This window comes from Marmota monax, unplaced genomic scaffold (assembly GCF_021218885.2).
Source record: "Marmota monax isolate L192 unplaced genomic scaffold, Marmota_monax_Labrador192_F-V1.1 WCK01_AAM20220418_F8-fsc00006, whole genome shotgun sequence".
In the NCBI taxonomy this organism is placed as follows: Eukaryota; Metazoa; Chordata; class Mammalia; order Rodentia; family Sciuridae; genus Marmota; species Marmota monax.
Genome location: NW_026693712.1, coordinates 7,251,567 through 7,276,824, shown reverse-complemented (window position 1 = coordinate 7,276,824; position 25,258 = coordinate 7,251,567). Strand labels below are relative to the sequence as shown.

At 36.0% G+C, this 25,258-nt stretch overlaps 1 protein-coding gene across 1 annotated transcript in view; it reads right to left on the bottom strand.

Moving 5' to 3' along the window:
* Positions 1-25,258, bottom strand: part of Adamts19 (ADAM metallopeptidase with thrombospondin type 1 motif 19) — a 265,915-nt gene that overhangs the window by 2,429 nt on the left and 238,228 nt on the right. Inside the window, exon 22 of the mRNA XM_046460436.2 lies at positions 1,408-1,585. Coding sequence (XP_046316392.1) covers positions 1,408-1,585 — 178 coding nt within the window. The remainder of the gene's footprint in view (positions 1-1,407; positions 1,586-25,258) is intronic.

The window sequence follows — 25,258 nt, the reverse complement described above, 5'->3', positions numbered from 1 at the left end:
TATCATTTTACTTGAGCTGATTATGTCTTAGAAATGTTAATTATTTGGCTCAGAAAAGAGAGTTTTTGTATTTCCATAAAAAATCCCAAACTTTTCCATTTCATTGACTTCTATGCTTGGAAAAAGTACATTTTGTAATTTAGCTCCTTGTATTTTGGCAATTATTCTTCACAGTTCAAATGGTTTTTCTGGAGATTATATGTACAGGTTAAAACTCAAGTTATTAAACATAAATTCACCCACTGACAACCATGTAGGAGAGCTGTTAAAAGACACAGAAATAAAAACTAATTCATTCATCAGTATTTGTCATGAAAACACAGGCTACATCTAGTTAAAATGCACACTCATTGATAATAGATTGTATTAAATAACAGGAATTGAGAATAAATATGGAAACATTTCATAACATAATAACTATATAAATATCTGAATATTACTAGCATTTTAAGATATATGATTATATCCTCAAAGATGAAAAAAAATTGATACCTCTTGTCCCATGGTGTAGTTCTATGCACCTGTTCTTCATGAAAGCCATGTTTTACTCTATGTCTTCTCAAAGATAATTTGTACCCAGGATCACAATGAAGGCTGTTAAGCATGGGAAGTCTGAGGCTTATAATGCAACCTCACTTTTCCACAGGTATTAACTTACATGATCTTTCTGCCTTGACACTGGTCTGAAGTTAAAATTTGGTTGCATCCTGTTAACTCTTTACAAAGTGATCTTGGGTGGTAAGGCATTAATATTTCCTAGACCTGACTCTGTGTAGACACCTTCAGGATCCAAAGCAATTTACTCTTTAGGATTCTTTTTTACCAACCTGGCCATTTAGAGTAAACCATATCTAAATAGATTGAACTTATTCAGGACCAAACTGGGCAGTATAACTTCAAAATGCTCAAGCTTTAAAGTAATATGCAAGTGGAAGAGCATTTTTATGTGTTATGTTTTCAATGTGGTGTGTCTCCCAAAAGCTCACATGTGAGACAATGCAAGAAGATTTGTAGGAGAAACCTTAAACTAATCAGTGAATTGTTACCTGGTGGCATTAACTGAGTGGTAATTTGAGGCAGGTGGGATGTGGCCAGAGTAAGTAATTCATTGGGACATGGCTAAAAGGTATACATTTTTATCTGAGAATGGTGTCTCTCTCTCTTCCCTTCCTGGTCACCATGTGAGCTACTTCCCTCTGCCACACTCTTATACTATAATATTCAACCTTACCTTGAGCCCAAAGGAATGAAGCCTACTGTTTATGGATGAAGACCTCTGAAACATGAGCCCCTAAATAAACTTCTCCTCCTCTATAGTTGTTCTGGTTAGGTCCTTTTTAGTCACAGCATCGAAAAAGCTGACTAAAACATTGTGTTTCTCAGACTTATCCAGTTTTGGTCACTTACCTAGTCTAGGTGATGTTATTGTATTTACATTAATCTTCTCATTGCAGGGCTGAAGGTGGCATGGCCTATATGCTGCAGGTTTTTCTGAAGAAAAACATTCATTTCCATGTCTTCCTGTGATCTTATGCATGCACTGGATGACCCGGGACTGCATTCCTTTGCCACAGGTAATTGAGCACTAGGAGAGATACAAGGTTTGTTAAAAGTTCTTTTGTTGTTTCCCTTTCCTACACCATTAGCCATATTTTCTATATATTTCTTAAAAATCAATTGTAAGCATCAACATCCAGAAACAATGCAAAATATGAGTCAGAAACATAGATGCTTTAAACTTGGGCACAATATTGCTAAGAACCTCTGATGTACCTAGGGCAGAGCTCTGGGTATTGAAGGACATTGGAGAGTAATAAAGAAAATTAGAGAGTATGGCTTGAAGGGAAAGAGAGTGAATGACACCAGCAATGCTTGGGCAGACAGTCTTTAAAGATCTAAGATTTAAAGATAAGAAGCAATACAAATAATTAAATGCTGTGGAAGCTGAGCGATTTTACATATTCTTAGCCAACTGGTCAACATTTAAATAATGAGCTGCACTACAAAGCTACTGTTTGCTTCTTTGGGATCAAAGCAGTACCACTTCTGTAAGCTTTGATTCCATACAATACTAATAGCAGTTAGCACTTATTTGGCATTTATTATATGCCAGGCACTTGAGTTAGAGGTTATATTTACTTTAATATCTCACACGATGCCCATGAGTACTATTATTATCCCTTTTAAACAGATGAGAAAATAGAGTTTCAAGTAAGTTAAACAAATTGTCCAAACTTTTACAGCTAAAAGGTGCTAGAATTGGAGTATGGACTTAAACATACAAATTCCAAGTTTGGATACCTAAGCAGTACTTGATACTGGCTGATGGCTAATGTTCCTCTTCTGGTGAAACAGAAATCTTTTCTTTTCCTCCATCCTATCAAATTTATCCTTTATCTTCCTATCTTACTATAAAGCTAAACAATGAACTAGAAGGTTTTTTTGTGTTTTTTTTTTTTTGGCTTTGTTTTGCTAAAATTCAGGTTACATAGCATGAAATAAATTATTTTGCCACAATTCATATTGCCTCATCTTTAGTTAGAGTAATCATATAATTTGTTACCAAATCAAGCAATTATGGAAGAAATTGTTGATGATAATTATTCCTAAACTATAAACATATAATGGGGCAGGCTTGGGCAAATTAGGATAAACAGTCACCCTATCTGGAGATCACCTAACAGATCTATGATATACAGTCACCCTATCTACAGATCACCTAGAAGATCCATGTATTAAACAATAAACACAAATGAATGACATGTGAAATACCTCATATTTTCTGGGCATTATCTAGTATGCATTTTTATAGAACATATTTATTCATAATGCAAAGAGTGAGTCACATACAAGTTAGTTAACTCATTCATTCAACATGCCTGTACAAGAAGCTGACATTGTGCCAAGCACTGTTCTAGATATTAGGATGTGAGAGTCACAAAACAGAAAAGAACAAATACCCTTGAGAAGCTCACATTCTCAAGATCAAGGGAGGAGCAAAAATATAAAGAAGTAAAATATAAGTATTTTACATAAAATAGAAGTATTTTACATGTCAGCAGGTATGATGGAGAAAAATAAAACTTAGAATGGGGAAAGTTTGGGAAGGGTTGTTTGCCATTCAAGTAGTATGACCAGGGACAGATTCATGGAGAAGGTGACATAGGAGAGAGTAGTCTATCATAGACGTCTTTTGATTCCAAATACTATGTTCTTTCCATCATATGCAATATAAACTTTTAATTTATATACCTGTGGGCTTTTGTCTCTCTACTATATGCACAATATGCTTTTTATCTATATATTTGGGGCTGTGATTCTCCTAGTAGCTTAATATGAAGGGTGAGTACCTGGAGTGTTTCATCAGATCCTGGATTAATTTCCATCCCCCCTTGCCCCGCCTCACTCTCCTTCCTTTCTTTCAGTCTTGCTTTCCAGTAAATTTGAATCTTGCTCTTCACATATATATCAAGTAAATTGAAAATGTATCTGAAACAAGGCAGCACTGTAGACTTTCACCAAAGGCCAAAATACTGAAATGTCAACATCAATTTACCAGCAGCTGGTAAAGAAACACCAGATAACTTGCCATGGATACTTTTTTTTTTCAAGGAAAAATTGCTGACTACAGTATTTTAAAAAGACAGCCTTGTATTGTCTGAAAAATATTCTGTTGCCCCGAAGGACCTTTGCAACAAAGCACCTCATGAATGAATTCATGAACTAGAAGTCTTTCATTCTGCCCAGGAAACAGTCCCGATATTCCAGGTTTACTAGAGTAAAAAGGAAGTAGTAATCTTTAAAAGAAACTAAAACAGCTTAGAAAATTGCTTAATAATTTTAGAGCTCAGGAGATTGATTTTTTTTTTTGTCAGAGATAATAAGGCACAAGGAAAATCACTGTTAGTAAACACCCCCTTCCCCTCTAAAAATAAGCCCTCAAGTCTCTGAAAATAAAATTTGTTTTGACTTGGTGATATTTCATTCTATCTGAGAAAATTATAATCTTCCCTATACTTGAATACTCATGAGTGATATATTGAGATAATCTCAACTTATATTTCTCTAATAACAGAATAGATCTTTTCTTGCCTTGGGAATTGGTGACAATTTCTAAGGCTATATTATATAATATCTGCACTGTAGCTTGCATGTCAAACACTAACTGCAATAAGAAAAATCTGCTCAATATTTTGAATAGTTTGGAATATCAAAATGATTAGAGGAATAGTTTGGGAAAGGAGATCCACACATCCAAATGTCAGCAAATCAACCTGGTAATAACAATAATTCATCTCCCTTTAAAATGAGATAGACATCATCAAATTTTATATCACTTCCATTATTTAAATCTCTACTTCATTTCTGTGATTCTTATGCAATTTCATAAGAGTTGATTGATTTGATTTTGCCAAAGAAAATTTTATCAAAAGAAACTAATATAAAAGGATCCATGTGGGGAAGAATATGCAATGTCCTAGTTTGTGGAAATACAGAGTAAATTTTACTTATTTCAGATGTTTATATTTTTTTATGAAAATGACCAGGGATACTCTAGTAATTGACATGAAGATGAACTTTGGGGAAATTATTTCTGCCAAATTAGATGACAGCATTGAGAAGAAAGGGTCTGCCCATACTGACAAAGAAAGGCCAATATGTTAGAATGATTCCGCAAGTTTATAGATTTGTTAAAATATAAACAAATGATAGAAAGTAGAAATTTATAGAAAACAAAAACACAATAAAATTCTTAACAAATGCTTAATTGTAACATCAAAAAAATATTTAAAAAGAAGGGGCAAGATGAATTCTGCATGCCTATGAAGTCCAACAGTTGGACAAGGCAAAGTGTGAAATCCTCTTTTCTATCATAGAAGATAAAAGAATTGTGAAGCACTGACAGACAGTTGAACTGCAGCAAGAAACTGAAGATCTTGAATGAACCCCTGGTGTTCTCAAGTAATGACCATTTACTTGGAGACCTGTATTGCTCTCACAGTTTCTGTATGTTCAAAAGCAGTCAGTGTGTGCTGCTGAACAACTGCAGTCTGATGAAATTAAAGTTTCTGAAGTCTGATCTGATGCATTTTAGAAATGGAGGATGATTAGGTCTAAGTTATGGTATAATTAGATGGGATAAATAACTTGCTGAGGAAGCAAGTGCTAAATAGAAGATATGAGTGTACTGTGTTGCTAAGAGTCAATTATTTTACACGGAATATTCCTTTTTCAATATATTTAAATGTTTACCCAAAATTCCACATCTTTTGCTGGGCATGGTGGTGCATGCCTGTAATCCTAGCACCTCAGGAGGCTGAGGCAGGAGGATCTCGAGTTCAAAGCCAGCCTCAGCAACTTAGTGAAGCCCTAAGTAACTCTGTGAGATCTTGTCTCTAAATAAAATACAAAAAGGGCTGGGGATATGGCTCTGTGGTTGAGTATCTCTGAGTTCAATCCCTGGTACCCCCCCGCCCCCCGCCCCCGGCCCCTGCCAAAAAAAAAAAAAATCCACATCTTTAAAAAAAATGTACATGTATTTTTTCCTACTGTTTCTATGAATACTATTTCTTTAGTGGCCCACTAAATACCATTGAATGATAACAAACTCTGAAATATACTGAAATGTGTAAAACATGCTTAATCAAAGAAAAGAGGCTATAAACATACCAATGAACAGCCATCTACAAATCTGCACAGTGCCCAAGTAAGGAAGAGAATGGTTACCCACAATTCCCATAGGTTCTTCAATGGTTATCCCTAGTACAATTGGAATCTACTTTTATAAAGCATAAAATTTTCTTTCTGGCATTGAAAATTCATAAAGCATGTAGGAATTTCCTTAATTGCTTATGGCATAACCTATTTTTTACCATATCTGTCAAATTCATCAAAGAACGTTGCTATCTTCTAGACTAAGAATTAATCCTTGGATTTCTGGACAACCTACTTGGAGCCCTAATGGGATATACAAAAACACCACTAACCACTCTCACTTTTAGAAAGGAGACATTTATTCCTTTCACTGGTATTTGATCCTTGTGTTGCTTCCACACCTGTGGACTCTGAAATCCAGGAGATCTATTCGTATGCAGATGTCTTACAGTCTTGCTATCTAGTAAATAGTCAACAATCAGCATGTTTTTCTTTAACTGGCATGGCCAGCTATGCTTCAATCCTGACACTGAATATTACAATTCTTCTATTGAAGAAACAAACATTTCTTTATGCTTCTCAAAGTGAATGTGAAAGGAAAAACTATAAAAATATTAAATTGAAGTTTATGATAGGAACTCTCTAACTGGCTTTTAATACAAAAAAACTCAAATGGAAAAAAAAAAAAGCAATACATACTTTAGTAGTAGAAAGGAATATTTCCTGAAAAAGCAATTTGAGATTTTACTTTAAGTACATCATCTTGAAAATATATATTGAAATAATCACTAAATACTGTTAGCTAGTAACTATTGTTACATAATATGTTCTATTTTTTGCATTAAGTTATAGTTTGAAATAGTATGTGAGTTTGAACACAGGGTTAAAACAAGATTTCTGTATCTAGTCTTAGATATTGAAATGCTATGGTAAAATGCCAAACTTGAAAATTATTGGTAAAATGTTGTTTCTACCTTTCATTTCAGGCCTTCAGAAAAGTCATTTAAGCACTATTTTGGTGCTAGTTAATTTTTGTCACTCTGAATATTATTTAGATTACTTAGGTTTGTGGGCCATATGTGATATCATGGTATAAGTATGTGGATTTAGGTTATATAATCAACTAGTTTGTCAGTGAGTTTATGGAACTCTTAATCTGTGCATGTTAAACATAATGCTAAAGGAACTGTGAAACTCTTCAAGCTATAAATCCTACAAAATGTCATCTTGAAGACTTCCAAAGATGCAGAAAACCAATAGCAAAAATATCGTAGGTATTTATTTAAACTTTAGTTAGATTAAAAAAAAAACCTAACTAAACTAACACTAATTTATATTTGTATTCCTTAATGGGGGGGAGATTTTAGTGTTTTAGGGGTTAAAAATAATAATTCTCACACTTGGCCAGCATAGAGATTACCCGAGATTCCTTACTTCTAGACTGTGCCAAAGATATATATTTTGGAGAGAATGTGTATTCTCCAGGCCAACAGCTAAGAAAGGTTCTGTAATGCTTTACTTATTTCCAGCTGGCTTCTACAAGAAATAGGAATTCCTAAATTAGAGGAAAATTGTCACTGGCAGAACTTAAAATTTTTTTCCTCACCCAATATAACAGATAATCTTGCAGAATCTGATATAATCTAAAATGATAAGTGCCAATCTGTAACAAGGTTAACAGCATTGTCTTGGGCAATTTGTCTGTGTGAATAAATGGGTTATTCCAAAGTGGTTTAACAAGAGTGCAGCAGCATTCACAGCGGAGAGTGGACCTCACAGGGAAGCTGAAGGATGACTTCCACTGGAAATTATTAGTGCAGCATTCCTGTTCATCTATGTATACGTTTGGCAGTTCCATCTTTCAACTTTTTAATAAAGTGAGTGTGAAACAAGCACACTGAAGAAAAAAAAGGTTAGCTTTGTTTTTTAAGATTTGCTATTTATTTTGGTCAGTGTTTCAACATATTTTTAAAGTCGTTCGTCTGTCTATTTAAAACATGAGTATTTGGAATTGAATCCATTGCTAGAGGTCAAACATTTCAGGGTGTTTTCAGTATGTGTGCTTAATTAATTCTCTCTCCCTTTCTCTTTTCCTTTTTCTTTCTTTCTTTTTTCTTTGGTCCTAAGTTTCAAGTTTTCTTGGTTTCATTGTTATAGCAAATCAAGGAAATACATGTGGCAAAATCAGATTGCTTATGAATGATGAAGAGAAACCTGAATATGTTGTGAATGAACTGTCATGATAACAAAAAATACATAAAATGGAAGACAAGAAATACATTTTGCATTATAAAGCAATTATAAATACAAAGTCCTAGGCAGTACTCTTTTGATTCACCCAGAGCTCAGTTCACAAATCACTGGGTATTACAGAGGTTAAAAAACAAACAAAATTAATAATAATAATAATAATAATAAAATAATAATAATAAAACAAACAAAAAATAATAAATAAAAATAATAATAAAACAAACAAAATAAATAATAATAATATAAAAGTATACAAATCAAGATAGTTCTATTTTATCACTGTCATTCCAGTGACACATCTCCTTTCAAGAGAGAACTTTTTAGAATGGCAGTGATTAAATTTCCTTTTCAAATGGAATGATTTTCGATAAAGTCCAATAATTTTCTATAAACAATGGTTCGGATCCCTCTGTGATCAAATGAGAAAGAGAAGTGTGTGCTTTTATTTTGTTATATTTTAAAATAAAGCCTTAATTTAGAGAACATTATATTGCTATCTTTAACTCAATCCAATTGGAAATAAACCCCAATTCACGAGATCACATAAAAAGTTCTTAGGTAAGTTTTGATTCCATTTACTATTTCCCTTCTAGTTCAGATAATTCCATCTAACCTGGTGGTGGACATTCTAATCAAATGATTCAAGAGGATGCAAAAATAGTCTTCCAGTTTTCTTAAAACTCAACCTTGAGAAAACTTTAGCTCAAATATCATGATATTCAAACAAGGGTTAATCTACTTTACAAAATTACACTTTCAAGTTTATTACCATACACAAAAAGGTGAAGGGAGTCATATAGTTATCTAAAATTATATTGATTAATATGTAAATACTATTTATGAAACTACTGTGTATGAGATCCTATGCTAAGAAATTTCCATGAATTAACTCATTTAGACTGATTAATTTATCTGATAGAAGATTCAGGATTCAATCCAGAACTTTCTAACTTCATCCACTGAGCTATCTTATCTCTTAAAAGTCCAGAGTTCTCATCCCTCCCTAGAAATTCAACAGTATTCTCATAACATATTCCTATATCCATGACATCGATCATATTAATATTGCAGCACAAAAAGCAGTAGGGATTTAGAGTATGATATTTTAATATTAATATTCCAGGTAGAAACTGTCAAGTTTGCAAAACTAAAAATAATATATGGATGTGGTAAAATTAGAAGGACAGAAGTCCTTTTCCTTCCATGTAATTAAAATGAATTCCAGAAAAAGTTTAACACACACACACACACACACACACACACAATATGGATATCACCTTTGCTGACACTATGTTACTTTTGCATGCTATTATAATAATATAGGTCTCAAAGAAATTATTTCATCATCACATATTTATCTACAAATATTTTTTAAAGCTACAGTATTCCATTCTATATACCCCAATTTGAATATATCATGATTTAAGTAACTGATTAGTATGATACAAGTTACCTGCAAAGTTTTGTTGTCACAAATAATGCTGAGAAAAGATCACATACTTTAAAAGTCAGCTCATAGTCCTTCGTTTCTTTAATTGATTGATTGATTGATTGATTGATCTGACAGTGATAGCTTTCAGTGGAATAGTTTTGTATTTGTTTATGGGATATTTGACCAATTTTCTTGTCTTATATAATTGCTTATAATTATAAAAATTGTAAACAGTTATATTTTCCAGATATCAATATACTTGTAAACATAATTAGAAACTAATAAATAATATGCTAACCCAGTTCAAGAATGGTATTGTATGATTTCAATTTGGTTTCAATCTACAAATTTCCTCTAACTAGAAAAACTATTACATAACTTGCCTTTGAAATCTGAGTAACCTAATGTGAAGTCACCTGCAGAGTATTATGCTAAGTAACAAACTAGCTACATCCTCTGCTAAAGTGACCTTTGGTAAAAAGAAAGATGAAAAAGGAAATGCCATAATCTCTCCTTCCATTTACCAAATACGGAATGTTAAAAGATCTAAAAAGTCCAAAGGCAAGAGTATTTGCTATTTTTATGTCATGCCATCTTTTTTCCATACATGGAGAGCACATGCCAGGGGGTGTGCTTTCCACAGAACATAACTTTGGGAATGTAAATCTAAAGAATACTTACTATGAATTTAGCCTTATAACAGTGATGGCATTCAGGTCTTTAGTATATAGCATTTTTATTATGTCTACTCCACAGTATACTTTCTCCATTTTAGCAGTTTTCATTTTATTTACTCCTTTTATTCTCTAGTTTCAGTTGACACTTAACGTTTTCTGTTACATTTTACTAGGATATTTAATTTGGTTATTTGCTGTTGCTGCTAATTATTTCCTTAAATTTGAATGGGAAATCTCTCTAATATGACATTGAGCATCAATTTACCTCATTCAGTTGTATTAAAACCAAGAAATTATACATATATTCACTAGAACTCTAGGATCCCTTGCAAGCTAATTTTAATTGGGATTGTGTCTATGACACAATGTGGGAATCCATTTGTTAAGGTCCTAGCCTGATCCAGGGAGAGGAAGAAATCTCTTCTTTGGAGTTTTTTGATCTAATGCTTTTTGTTCCTTTTGACAACATAAAAACAGAGCTGCGGAGGTGCATGATGAAGAAGGTGCATGGTGTTATCTTTGGCGGGGAACAAAGGTAGTGGTAGAATATGTGCTTACTATGTACAAGGTCCTGAATTCAATTCCCTGCACCACAAGAAGAAAAAAAAAAGTGACATTATCCAGTCATTTAGTTCAGACTTTTCTCTACCATTTGTTCGTATGTTCTTTTTTTTTTTTTTTTTTTCTTCTCAGTACTGGGGATTAAATCCAGGGTCATTCTTCCACTGAGATACAGCCCTATATCTTTTCATTTTATTTTGAAACAGGGTCTTGCTAAGTTACCCAGGCTTGCCTTTAACTTAATATCAAATGGCCTCAGCCTCCTCAGTGGCTGGGATTAGCAGTGTGTGCCATTGTCCCTGGTCAGAATACTCTTGATTGCAACAGATCAAAGTTTGTTTCTTGAAGTATTCTTCAAGGACTAATTTTTCTTTCAGTAGAAAAATATGTCCTCTATGATCATAAGTTCCTACTTAAGGGATAAGTCACACAAGTGTCAATTTTAAGGACTGACAATCTTCTACATAAAGATCAGACTCAAAATGACAGGGCACTAAGTCTTCTATTTATTTTTCTAGGTTTGTTTTAAATGTATCAGCAAAGAATATTTTGTAAAATTATAATTTTCTTGACTTTGTACTTGCCTGAATTATTTTAATAATAGTTTGACATAGGGGCAGTTAAGGTTATAATGCTTAATTATGCAAAGCATATTTAAAGAAAAAGCTGGTACATTTTACTTGATTAACTTCTACATTCCATTTCTTGGCTTCTTTTAAAATAATTTCAGTGCTAATTACCTAGGGCTGTGAAGACTTATTTTCCCATACTTATTATCAAGTCTTAAGACAATACATCAAGATTTTAATAATATTAATTATACGTGTGGAAGCTGGGATTGTGGCTCAGGGGTAGAGCGCTTGTGTACCATGTGTGAGGAACTGGGTTTGATACCCACATCACATAAAAATAAAACACAGATATTGTGTCCACCTATACTAAAAACATAAATATTAAAAAAATACTATATGCGGGAAGAAAACTTCATAGAAATAATCCAAATATATGTAGGTCTTTCATAGTTTCAAAATTAATTATTAAGAAGTCAATATATTTTATTTTTTACCCACAACACTATGTCCAGAAAAGATGCAAAATATTATAAAATACACTTTTGAGATTTATAACTTAAGATGGCAGAGCAAATCTAGACAACAACTCTCAACTCCTTCACAGGCAAAGCTGTGAAAGAACAACTTACCATAAAGGTGAGTGACAGAGTAAATACTCTAAAACTCAATATTGGACAGCTTGAGATTTAGCAGAACTTAGAAATTGGGTAGTGAGGCAGATAACAGGGAAGGCATTCCTTGACATTGAACCTTGACCAGAGTAGGCCCAGGGGGTAGGGGTAACAAAGAGAGAAAGAGGGAGAGGAAAAGCCCATAAACTACTTCCTTAACAGTAGCTGGAAAAAAAAAAAAGGCAGATCAAGTTAAAACAGGACAGAAGCAGCAGAGACAGTGAAGGAGACAATTCAGTCCAAATTGTTGGGAGAAAACACTGTAGGGCAGAGAAGCCATTTTGTAGAGTCCGCAGCTGGCCAACCTACCTAGAATAAATTAAATCAATACAGCTTCTCCCCACCTTCAGGTAGTAAAAAATAAAATCAGAGGGAATACCTCAGAAATGGGTTGTCTCAGTAATTTGTCTAGAAAGAAATAGTTGGAGAAGGATTCCTGCTAGTTAAAGGCTACTAAACCCCTCTTCACCTCATTACAGACAGGGGGAGTGTGGTAGAGCTGACCAGGAACAATTCACTACCTGGAGTGCTGACCCCAAACCAGCATTCCCCAGATCTTCCAAAGGTGCTCCAAGGAAGACAGACCAACTGACACCCTACCTTGCCAAGGTGACAGGTAAAATCTGGGTGAACAGAAGCAGCAGCTATGCTGAGGTTTTGTGCCACAAGGATTCACACATAACCTGCACTCACAGGCCCCACAGACATAGATGGCATCAAATGCTTAGATAGAGCTGCCACAAATAAGCTCCAGCAGAGAAAGTAGATGCTTAGTGATCCAGAGTAGCCTGTAAAAGCCCTGAAACCTGTGCCCTATACCCTGAACCCCCATAGCCAATAAAAACGGCTAGCAGATACAGACTTGAGCTTCTGAGCTAACAAGCACCAGCTGGCAAGAGAGCTGTAGCAACCATAGAAGTTTGCTTCATCAACTCTCAGAGGGTACAAACAGTCCCAAAGTTACGGGTTAATTCTCATTCAGATTCACAGAACCATAGAAGGTGTTATGGTTTATATATGAGGTATCCCTCAAAAATTCATGCATGAGACAATGGAAGAAAGATTAGAGGTGAAAATATTGGATTATGAGAGCTTTAAAACAATCAGTGAGTTCAGCCACTAGAATGGATCAACTACACAGTAACTGTAGGCAGGTAGAGTTTGTCCAGATGAGGTAGAACACTGAGGGTGTGTCTTTGAGGTTTATATTTTGTTCCCAGTGAGTGGAACTCTGTTTCCTAACTGTCCTGTCCTGAGCTGCCTTCTTCATTATGCCCTTCTTGGTTTTAGACCAATGAAGTCGGCCATTATTGGATTGAGACCTCTGAAACTGTGAGCACCAAATAAACTTTTCCTCTGCTACATGCTACATTGTTTTCATTGTTTCTTTGGTCAAAGCTGACTAGCCCAGAAAGCATTTCCTGAGGATAATCCCAAGGAGCCAGCAGAAACCCTCATATATACACAAGCAGTATACCCCACAAAGGGCTCAGAGAGAAGCAACCCAGTAACACGAGCCACTGCTGAGTGTGCCCAGATTCAAACCCACCAATTTGTGACCTACTCACTCCAGGGGTGGGGCAGCAGGCCAATACTTTTGCAGCCCATCTACAGGAAGTGAAAAATCATTTCAATAAAGAGATAGTTATTCTGAAAACAAACAAATCCTCTATATGAAAGACTTTAATTTTAATATAAATTTAATATAAATTTTACATTAATTTTAATTTTAAATTTAATATAAATTAAGAATCCAGCTAAAGGCATCACTAATAGGTTTGACCTTAAAGAAAACTGATTTTTTTCAGGTCACAAACACAAAGTGTATAATCTTTTTGCAAGATGCACTTTGTGTTGAACTCAGGGGTACTCAACTACTGAGCCACATTCCCAGGCATTTTTTGTATTTTATTTAGAGACAGGGTCTCACTGAGTTGCTGAGTCTGTTTGCTGAGGCTGGCTTTGAACTTGAGATCCTCTTGCCTCAGCCTCCCAGCAACTGGGATTACAGGAGTGCACCAGTGCACCTGGCAACAAAGTATATAATCTTGAATGTAAAGTTGACAATAAAGATGCTAAAAGATGGGCTGGGGATATAACTCAGTTGGTAGAGTGCTTGCCTCACTAGTACAAGATGCTAAAAGACCATGACAAAAATATTCAAGAAATCTAGGTTAAAATTAAGAACCAAATCTAAGAATCATTTGTGTAGAAGAATGAACCAACATACAAACCAAAGGAGTATATAACATTTTCAATGAAATAATATTAATATGAGAAAAATTTCCAAACTTTAGGAATGAGATGGAAATCCAAATACAAGTGGCATTTAGAACCATAATAAACCAAAGAAACCCCAAAACCTAAGACACAATACAATTAAAATATTTGATATGCAGAACAAGAATATAATTTTTAAAACTGTAAAATAAAAATAGCAGGTCACATTTAGAGTTAAAAATATTGGACTTTCTGCTAATCTCTTAGCCCCTCAGACTCTAAAAACCAGGAGGGCTTGAATAATATATACCAGGACCTGAAACATAATGGGTGGCAAGCAAAATTTCTATATAGAGTAAATCTATCCTTCACATCTGAAAGTAAAATAAAAACCATCTATGATAAGGAGAAACAAAAGAATTCATAACCACTAAGCCATCACTACAAAACATACTTAGTGAAATATTACATGCTGAAGAAGTAAATCATAAATATCACAGCCAGCAAATGGATAGATATCACTAGAATAGTCAATTAAAAGAGAATCAAGGGGCAGAGATTATGGCTCAGTGGTAGAGCACTTGCCTCGAACATGTGAGGCACTGGGTTTGATTCTCATTTAGTATAAAAATAAATAAATAAGATAAAGGTATTGTGTCCACCAATAACTAAAAAAAGTAAAAAAGGAAAAAAATAAGTCTGAATTAAACATCAAAAATGTGTCAAAATGGCAAGAAATAAAAATTATTTCTCTATAACAATACTGAATGTAAATGGTCTTAACACTTCAAGGTCATAGATTGGCAGGGTGAATTAAAGAAAGAAAACCCAACTGGGTGTTGTTGACAACAGACTCACTTTATAGGCAAAGATGTCCATGGAAAGTAGGTACAAGAATGGAAAAATTTGTACCATGCAAATGAATACTGAAAGTGAGCAGGAATAGCTACTTCCATATCTGACTTCAAGCCAAAATTAATCAGAAGGGACAAAGGTCACTTCATACTGGTTAAGGCAATCATACAACAACATATAATGATTGTAGATATTTATGCCCCAAAAGTTAGTGCATCTATGTATATAAATCCTACTCAATATAAAATTCAAATAAAGCCCAATACAATAATACTGGGTGATTTCAACATATCTCTCTGACCAGTAGATAGCCATCCAGACATAATCTAAGAATCCTCAGAACTAAGAAAAAATATTAATACCTAATAGACAACTATAGAATATTTCATTCATCAATAACCAAATTCACTTTCTTTTCAGTTATACATGGAACCTTCTCTAAATTAGACCATATTTTAGGACACAAAGCAAGTCTTAACAACAACAACTATAACAAAAAAGCTAACTCCTTGTATTCTATCAGATCATAATGGAATGAGATTAGAAATCAAAGATAAGATGAAAAACAGAAATCATTTTTTTAACCTCAGGAGATGATATAATGAACCTTTTTTAAAAAGGAAAAGCATTTTTTAAACCTTTATTTTATTTATTTATTTTTATGTGGTTCTGAGGATTAAACCCAGTACCTCACATGTGCTAGGCAAGTGCTCTACCACTGAGTCAGTACTTATATAATGCACTTAAAAAATTTTTTTTAAGTTGTAGTTGGACATTTACTTATTTATTTATTTTTATGTGGTGCTAAGGATTGAACCCAGTGCCTTGCACATGCTAGACAAGTGCTCTACTGCTGAGTCACAACCCCAGGCCCACATAATGCACTTTTGAATGAGGAATGAGTCATAAAAAAATCAGAGGAAAAATAGAAAAATTCTTAGAAACACATGAGAACAGAGATACAATGTATCAAAATCTCTGGACAGTACTTCATAGTATTCTAAGGGGAAAAGTTTATAGCACTGAGTACCCACATTTAAAAAATAAAACAGAAAGATCCCAACTAAATAATCTAATGTTACACTTGAAGGGTATTTAAAAGGAATAAGAAACTAATTCCAAATTTATTAAAAAACAGAAAATAATTAATATTCAACCTGAAACTGATTAGATTGAGAATAAAACATAAAGAATCAATGAAACAAAGCATTGGTTCTTTGAAAAGATAAATAAGATTATAAACAATTAGCCAAACTACCAAAAAGACGGAGACAGGACCCAAAACAACAAAATTAGAGATGAAAGCAGGAGAGATACTACATACACTTCTGAAATTCATAAGATTACTGAAACTATTTTAAAAATCTGTACTCCAAGAAACTGGAAAATCTAAAAGTTATTGACAAATTTCTAGACACATGTGACTGCCCAAGTTGAATCATGAAGATACAGAAAACCTGAACAGGCCAATATCAGGCAATGAGGTTGAAGCGAAAATTAAAAGTCTTTAAATAAACAAAAGCCCAGGACCAGATAAATTATCAGTTGAGTTCTACCAGCCCTTTAAAGAAGTATAAATGCCAGTCTTCTTCAAATTATTTCATGAAATAGAAAGGGAGGGAACATTGCCACATTCGTTCTATGAAGCTAGTATCACCCTGACACCAAAACCAGACAAAGACAAGGAAAGAAAACTACAGACCAATATCCCCTATAAACCTAACACAAAATTCCTTAATAAAATATTATTAAAACTCATTCAAAACACATTCAGAGGATAGTAGATCATGACCAAGTGAGTTTCATCTCAGTGACACAAGGTTGGTTCAACATATGCAAATCAATAAATGTAATTCACAACTTAAATAGAATTATGGAAAAGAATAATGATTATCTCAATAGATGTAGTAAAAGTCTTTGACACAATCCAGCACCCATTCATGCAAAAACACTAGAAACAGAAGGACATTACATGAAATAGAAAAATTTACTTCAACATTATAAAGGCTATAGATAAAACTGAAGCCAACACCATACTGAATGGAGAAAACTGAAAGCATTTCCTCCAAAATCCGGAAAAAGACAAGGATGTTCAATCTTACCACTTCTATTCAACATAGTTCTTGAAACTCTAGCATGAAAAATTAGGCAAGATACAGGGATACAAATGAAAAAGAAGAAGAAGAAGAGGAGGAAGAGGAGGAGGAGGAGGAGGAGGAGGAGGAGGAGGAGGAGGAGGAGGAGGAGGAACAACTATCTCTGTTTACAGAGGACATGATCCTATATGTAGGAACCCTAACCCCCTCACAAAAAAAAAAACCAAAAAAACAAAAAAACAAAAAAAACTCTACCAGAATATTCCTAGAGCTCATAAACATATTCATCACAGTAGCAGGATATAAAACAAACATTCAAAAATCAACTGCTTTTCTATATTCCAATAACTTCTCTGCCTTATTAAATAAAATATTTGAGAAAAAAACTAACCAAGGAGTGAAAGACTTCTACAATGAAAACTATAAGACACTGAAGAAATAAATTAAAGAAGACCTTAGAAGATTAAAAGACATCCCCCTCTTCCATGTTCTTGGAATTAATATTGTCCAAATGATCATTCCAGCAAAAATCATCTATAGACTCAATGCAACCCCCATCAGAATACTAGTGACATTCTTCATAAAAGAAGAAAAAAAAAAAGACCTAAAATTTATTTTGAAAAATAAAGACCCAGAATAGCCAAAGGAATCCTCAGCAAGAAGATGAATATTAAGAGTAACCACAATATCTGATTTCAAATTATACTACACAGAGATCCACCCACACCAACCTGTGTGAGACCCAGGCTCACAGTAGGCCTGGCTCCACCCCGCCACCATCAGACACCCGCTGGAGCTCAGGCTCCAGCACAAGACCACCTCTTCTGAGCAGCAGACCACTGCAGGAGCTCAGGTATGGCCCAGATCCGCCCAAACAGACAAATGCGGGACCCAGGCCCAGAGTAGATCCAAGTTTGCCACCCCCCACAACCTGAGAGCCCAAGTCTAACTCACTTCCTCTTGGGACACTGCAGGTATCCCCATAGCCTTCCCCATGCAGTAGTCCCTACCTTTTTGACAAAGACAGAGCCTAGGAGCAGCTGCATCTCAGAGTAGGCATCCCATAGACAGTGTAAGGCCCACCCTTTCAGCCCCATCTCTGTAAGACATTGTAGCCATCTTGGGGCACCTCCACTATTATCTTGAGTTACCTCAGCTATTGCTGCCACCACCTTTAATCACAGTAGCATACATTGATGGACACCAGCAGGGTCTGGAAGCTCAACATCAAGATGAGGTACAGATAATCTGCACAGGTACTACAAGAATATCGAGTAGGAACAGTAATATCTCAGATCCACACTGCAAGAAAGGAAGACACATAGACAGCATGAAAAAAACAGGGAGGAAAGTGTTCCAAACAACCAGGATACTGCAATAACAAAACCCATGGACAGTGAAGTTGATGAAATGTCAGAGAAGGAGTTCAGAAGATTCATAATTAAAATGATCTGTGAATTAAAAATGACCTGAATGAGCAAATACTGGCAAAAATTGACCACTCCAACAAAGAGATAAGAGAGCAAATACAGCAAAAGATTACTTCAAGAAAGAGATAGACTGTGGAAACAAAAAAAAAAAAAAAACAGACAGAAATCTTTGAAATGAAGGAAAAATTAAACCACGTAAAAAATTCAATAGAAAGCAATACCAACAGACTAGATCACTTGGAAGAATGAATGTCAGATAATGAAGACAAAGTGTACAATCTGGAAAATAAAGTTTACCACACAATGAAGATAGTAAGAAACCATGAGTAGAATATCCAAGAATTATGGGCAGCTTCAAAAGACCAAATTTAAGAATTATTGGGATAGAGGAAGGCACAGGGTTTCAAACAAAAGGAATGCACAATCTCTTAAATAAGAAAATATCAGAAACATTCCCAAACATAAAGAATGAATTGGAAAACCAAATACAAGAGGCTTACAGGACACCAAATGTACAAAATCACAACAGATCTACACCAAGGCACATTAAAATGAAAATGCCTAGCATACAGAATAAGGATAGAATCTTTAAAGCCACACAAGAGAGGAATTAGATCACATATAGGGGGAGACCAATTCGTATCTCAGCAGATTTTTCAACCCAGACCCTCAAAGCCAGGAGATCATGGAACAACATTTACCAGGCTCTGAAAGAAAATGGATGCCAACCAAGAATCTTATATCCAGCAAAATTAAGCTTTAGATTTGATGATGAAATAAAAACCTTCCATAATGAACAACTAGAAAGCTGGCGCTACAGAACATCTTTGGCAAAATATTCCATGAAGAGGAAGTGAAAAAGCAATGATGAAAATTAGCAGAGAAAGTAGTACACTAAGGGAAAAATTAATCAGAGGAGAAACCAAGTCAAGTTAAATACCAAAAATAAAAAAAAAAATGGCTAGGAATACAAATCATGCCTCAATAATAACCCTGAATGTTAATGACCTAACATCACCAGTCAAAAGACATAGACTAGCAGATTGGATTAAAAAATATCCAACAAGATGCTGCCTCCAAGAGACTCATCTCATAGGAAAAGACATCCACAGACTGAAGGTGAAAGGTTGGGGAAAATTATATCACTCACATGGACTGTGGAAGCAAGCAGGGGTTTCCATCCTCAAATCAAATAAAGTAGACTTTAAGCTAAAGTTAATTTAAAGGGATAAAGAAGGACACTACATATTGCTCAAGGGAACTGTACACCAACAAGACTTAACAATTATAAATATATATGCCCCCAACAATGGAGCATCACGTTCATCAAACAAACTCTTCTCAAGTTCAAGAGTCAAATAGACCACAATAAAATAATTTTGGGTGACTTTAAGACATCTCTTTTGCCACTGGATAGATCTTCCAAACAAATGCTAAACAAAGAAATTATAAAACTCAATAATAGAATCAATAACTTAGACTTAACAGACATATATAGAATATATCATCCTTCAATGAGCGAATACACTTTCTTCTCAGCAGCACATGGATCCTTCTCTAAAATAGGCCACATGTTATGCCACAAAGCAACTCTTAGCAAATATAAAAAAGTAGAGCTACTACCCTGCATTCTTTCAGATCATAATGGAATGAAATTAGAAATCAATGATAAAATAAGGGACACAGACACATCAATATTTATAGCAGCACAATTCACAATAGCTAAACTGTGGAATCAACCTAGATGCCCTTCAGTAGATGAATGGACAAAGAAAATGTGGTATATATACACAAAGGAATAAAAAAAGAGAATAAAATCATGGCATTTTCAGGTAAATGGATGGAGCTGGAGAATATAATGCTAATTGAAATTAGCCAATCCCCCAAAACAAAAGCTGAATGATTTGTCTGATTTAAGGATGCTCGGGTGGGGGGTGGGGGGCGAGAGGATTAAATGAACTCTAGATAGAGCAAAGGGGAAAATGGGAGGGAGGGGAAAGGAGGGGGCACAGAGGTAGGGAAGATGGTGGAGTGTGATGGTCATCATTATCCTAAGTACATGTATGAAGACACGAAGGATGTGACTCTACTTTTTGTACAACCAGAGACATGAAAAATTGTGCTCTACATATGTAATATGAATTGTAATGCATTGTGTTGTCATATATAACAAATTAAATTGAAAAATAAAAAAATAAAAATAATAAAAAAGAAAAAATATATACTACAGGGCTATAGTAGCAAAAACAGCATGGTGTTGGCATTGAAACAGACAATAAGAACAATAGAATACAGAAAAGATGGCCACTGCGTACGGGGGTTGCTGAAGTGCTGAGCGTGGTGCTCAAAGCAGCGGCTTTAATAGAGATTTCGCACAGTCTGTTAAAGCTCCTTTCACCGTTAATCTGTAGTGGACCACTTTGCCAAGGAGCAGGAAGAACAAAGAAATCGAAAAAGAGACGCTTGGCTGCTCAGAGCCGCGGGCGCTTTGCTCCCATCTGCTTCCTCTTTCGCTTCGCTCCGGGCGGAGAAGCTGAATGTGCAATCAGCAGTGGATTGTAAGTACCTGAGGCAAAGAAAGCTCAGTGCGCCCCGCCTTTTTTTTTTTTTTTTCTTTTTTTTTGAATATTTTTTATACAGGGAGAGTTTGTGGATTGGGATTGCTGGCGGGGCTGTGGTTTCTGTGCCGAAAATCCACTCCGCGGGAGCCGCCATTTGCTTTCTGCTTGCTGTCTTGATGGCTCCGTATACACTGTCCGGCAGCCGCACCTAGAGGTTGCAGCTGGGCTGCGTGCCGAGCCCTGTCCTCCGAAGGCTGGACTGCAGCCTCGAGCGTCTCTGTGGCCTGTTCGCCGCTGCACCTTCGGGCAGAGCCTGCTCTGGGGTCGTTCTGCACCCCCCTGCCAGGGGACCCGTGCTCCGGAGGAGGGGGACGGAGAGCCGCGGCGGCAGCCGCTTGGGCCCCTGGGGCCTGGCACCGGGCTGAAGAGCTGCGGAGGCCAGGGCGGCTCTGCTACGGGCGCAGACAAGCGCGGACGCTTGCCAGGGCGGCTCTGCTACGGTCGCAGACAAGCGCGGACGCTTGTCAGCGCGGCCCAGAGTTTCATTTCTAGAAATCTGGACGGGAAACAGAAGCAGCAGTTTGTATAATCCCAAGAACTTGCTTATACCAGGAAGCTGTAAGGGCAACATGAATATCACTGAGGAGATGTAACATGGTGGCAGGCGCAGAGAGATCAAGTCTCTGACATCTTCAACTGTGAGGGCATAGGGAGCCGTAAACTGTCTAAATGCTGTTTGCTCAGGATCACTAGGCAATGCTGAGCTGACGTGGATCTGGGGTGTACAGGCTGGGCCCCTCAGAACACACACACAGAGCCCGAATCGGAGGCAATTAAGCTCCGGTTCGCCTGCTTCGTGTGACTCAGCACTAACGATCCCGCTGAAATAATTGGCCGGCCCTTAGGAACTTACAGAGGTAAAAGCCAACCGAGCCTTCATAGGCAGTGGCCACAGGACTGAAACTGGGATTGGGAGAGACAGTCAGGACCCACCCGTTGCATTGGTCATCCGGCAAAGGGAACAAACGGTCACCATTTGCATGGGATATCACCATGGCAGAGAAATGGCGTCATGGGCGGAGGAGATAACTGCAGTGAAACCAGCGCAACAGGTGTGTAATCCCCTAGCCATCTCTCTCCACACAGCGGGGGAAACCTTAAGGGCCACTCCCAGCTCTCCTTTGAACGCAATAACCAGACCGAGGGAACCAGGAGTGGCGCAGGACTCGCGGCGCGGAACTCCCGGCTACCGCTCCCACCAGTGCTGACAACTGAGGTCTCTTGCACCAGCTACCGGGGGCGTGGCTACAGGAGGGCAAGCAAATTCGCTGGGGGATCTCAGCCCCAAGCTCTACAAACTTAGGGTCTGAGGGAGGCAAACAGGGAGAGTGAGCCCAGGTGTTCATGAAAACAGGGCTCCCAGGAGCAGCAGACCTGGCGTGTAGACAGTATTGTGGTGAGCGCCACAGGTGAGCACGGCCTGGCTTGAGGAAACACAAGACAAGGCCCTAGACACTCAGGATTGGAGACCCGCCCAGTCTAGGAGAAAGAGCTGCTGCACAGTGAATGGTTCCCACCTATTGAGAGGAGAAGCTTGGCCCAGTGGGCACAGCTCCACCTACTGGAAGAGAAGTTAATAGAACTCTAGGACTGCATTTATTATTATTATTATTATCATTTTTTTTCTTTTCTTTTTCTTTTTTTTTCTTTCTTCTTTTTCTTTCATTTTCAATTTTTATTTGTTGCTGTTCTTTAATTTTTTTCAATGTTTCTATTTTTTTTAATTTTTTTTAATTTTATTATTATTTTTTTTTAATTTTAATTTTCATTTTTTATTATCACTATTATTTTTGTTAAAATTTTTTTTTCCATCTTTTCTTTCTTTCTTTATTATCTAATCTTTGTTATTCTTGTTTCTTTTGTCTTTTCATTTCTTTTCAATCTTCTTATTCCCCCTTCCTTGAATTCTACCTGCCTACTCTCATTCTCTTTAGTGACTTCTTCCCTTCCCTTCTAATATCTTTCCTCTCAAGCATCAAATAAATCTATAAGAGTAAACAGTAACTCAGCAGTCAAACAGAACAAGAAGTAACATGAGCAGCATAAAAAAGCAAGGAAGAAAAGGAGTACAAACAATGAAGGACAGCCTAAATATTCAGGAGGACCTAGAGTCAGCAGAAAAATGGTCATATAAAGAACTCAAGGAATACCTTAGACAGATGGAATGGAACCTTAAAGAAGATACGAGACAGCAAATCCAAACAGTGAAAGAACACTTTGAAAATGAATTACATAGACAGATAAAAGAAGAAGTTAAGCATCTTTATCAGGAGATTGAGATTATAAAAAAAAACCAAACAATAATTCTAGAAATGAAGGAAACGATAAACCAAATTAAAAACTCAATTGAGAGTATCACTAACAGAGTGGAGCAAGTAGAAGCCAGAACATCAGATAATGAAGACAAAATATATCATCTTGAAAAGAGCCTAGCCAACTCAGAAAGGCTGGTTAAAAACCATGAGAAAAACATCCAAGAGATATGGGATAACATAAAGAAACCAAACCTACGAGTCATCGGGATAGAAGAAGGTACAGAGATTCAAACCAAGGGAATGAGTAACCTGCTGAAAGAAATAATTACAGAAAACTTTCCAGAAATAAAAAAGGAAACGGATATACAAATTGTAGATGCATACAGGACACCGAGCACACAAAATCACAGTAGACCAACGCCAAGACACATTGTTATGAAGATATCCAATATACAGAACAAAGAGAAAATACTAAAAGCTACAAGAGAAAGGAGGCAGATTACATTCAGGGGTAAACCAATAAGGTTAACAACGGATTTTTCATCACAGACACTGAAAGCGAGAAGATCCTGGAACAACGTATTTCAAACACTGAAAGACAATGGATGCCAACCAAGAATTCTGTATCCAGCAAAATTAAGCTTCAGGTACGATAACGAAATAAAAATCTTTCATGATAAACAAAAGCTAAAAGAATTTGCAGCCAGAAAACCAGCATTGCAAAGCATCTTGAGCAAAACACTACACGAGGAAGAAATGAAAAACAATAACCAAAACCATCAGTGGGAAGTGCCTCTATAAAGACAGAGGGCGGGGGGAAAGCTAACCATGGAGAAACAAACTAAATTAAAAAAAAAAAAAAAAGAAGATAAATAATCAAACATGGCTGGAAGTACAAACCATATATCAATAGTAACTCTAAACATTAATGGCTTAAACTCTCCAATAAAGCGACATAGGCTGGTAACATGGATTAAAAAAACAAATCCAACAATATGCTGCCTCCAGGAGACACATCTGATTGGAAAAGACATACACAGGCTGAAGGTGAAAGGTTGGGAAAAAATATACCATGCACACGGTCCTCGTAAGCAAGCAGGGGTGGCCATCCTCATATCGAATAAAATTGACTTCAAGACTAAATTAATCAAAAGGGATAAGGAAGGACATTATATACTGTTAAAAGGAACCATTTACCAACAAGACATAACAATTATCAATATTTATGCACCAAATAATGGTGCTGCGACGTTCATAAAACAAATTCTCCTCAAGTTCAAGAATCAAATAGACCACAACACAATAATTATGGGTGACTTCAACACACCTCTCTCACAATTGGACAGATCCTCCAAACAAAAGCTGAATAAAGAAACTATAGAACTCAATATCACAATCAACAACCTAGACTTAACTGACATATATAGAATATATCAACCATCATCAAGTGGATATACTTTTTTCTCAGCAGCACATGGATCCTCCTCAAAAATAGACCATATATTATGCCATAGGGCAACCCTCAGTAAATATACAGGGGTGGAGATAATACCATGCATTTTATCTGATCATAATGGAATGAAACTGGAAATCAATGATAAAAGACGGAAGGAAAAATCCTACATCACATGGAAAATGAACAATATGTTACTGAATGATCAATGGGTTACAGAAGACATAAAGGAAGAAATCAAAAAATTCTTAGAGATAAATGAAAATACAGACACAACATATCGGAATCTATGGGACACAATGAAAGCAGTTTTAAGAGGGAAATTCATCGCTTGGAGGTCATTCCTCAAAAAAAGGAAAAACCAACAAATAAATGAGCTCACACTTCATCTCAAAGCCCTAGAAAAGGAAGAGCAAAACAACAGCAAATGTAGCAGAAGGCAAGAAATAATTAAAATCAGAGCGGAAATCAATGAAATTGAAACAAAAGAAACTATTGAAAAAATTAACA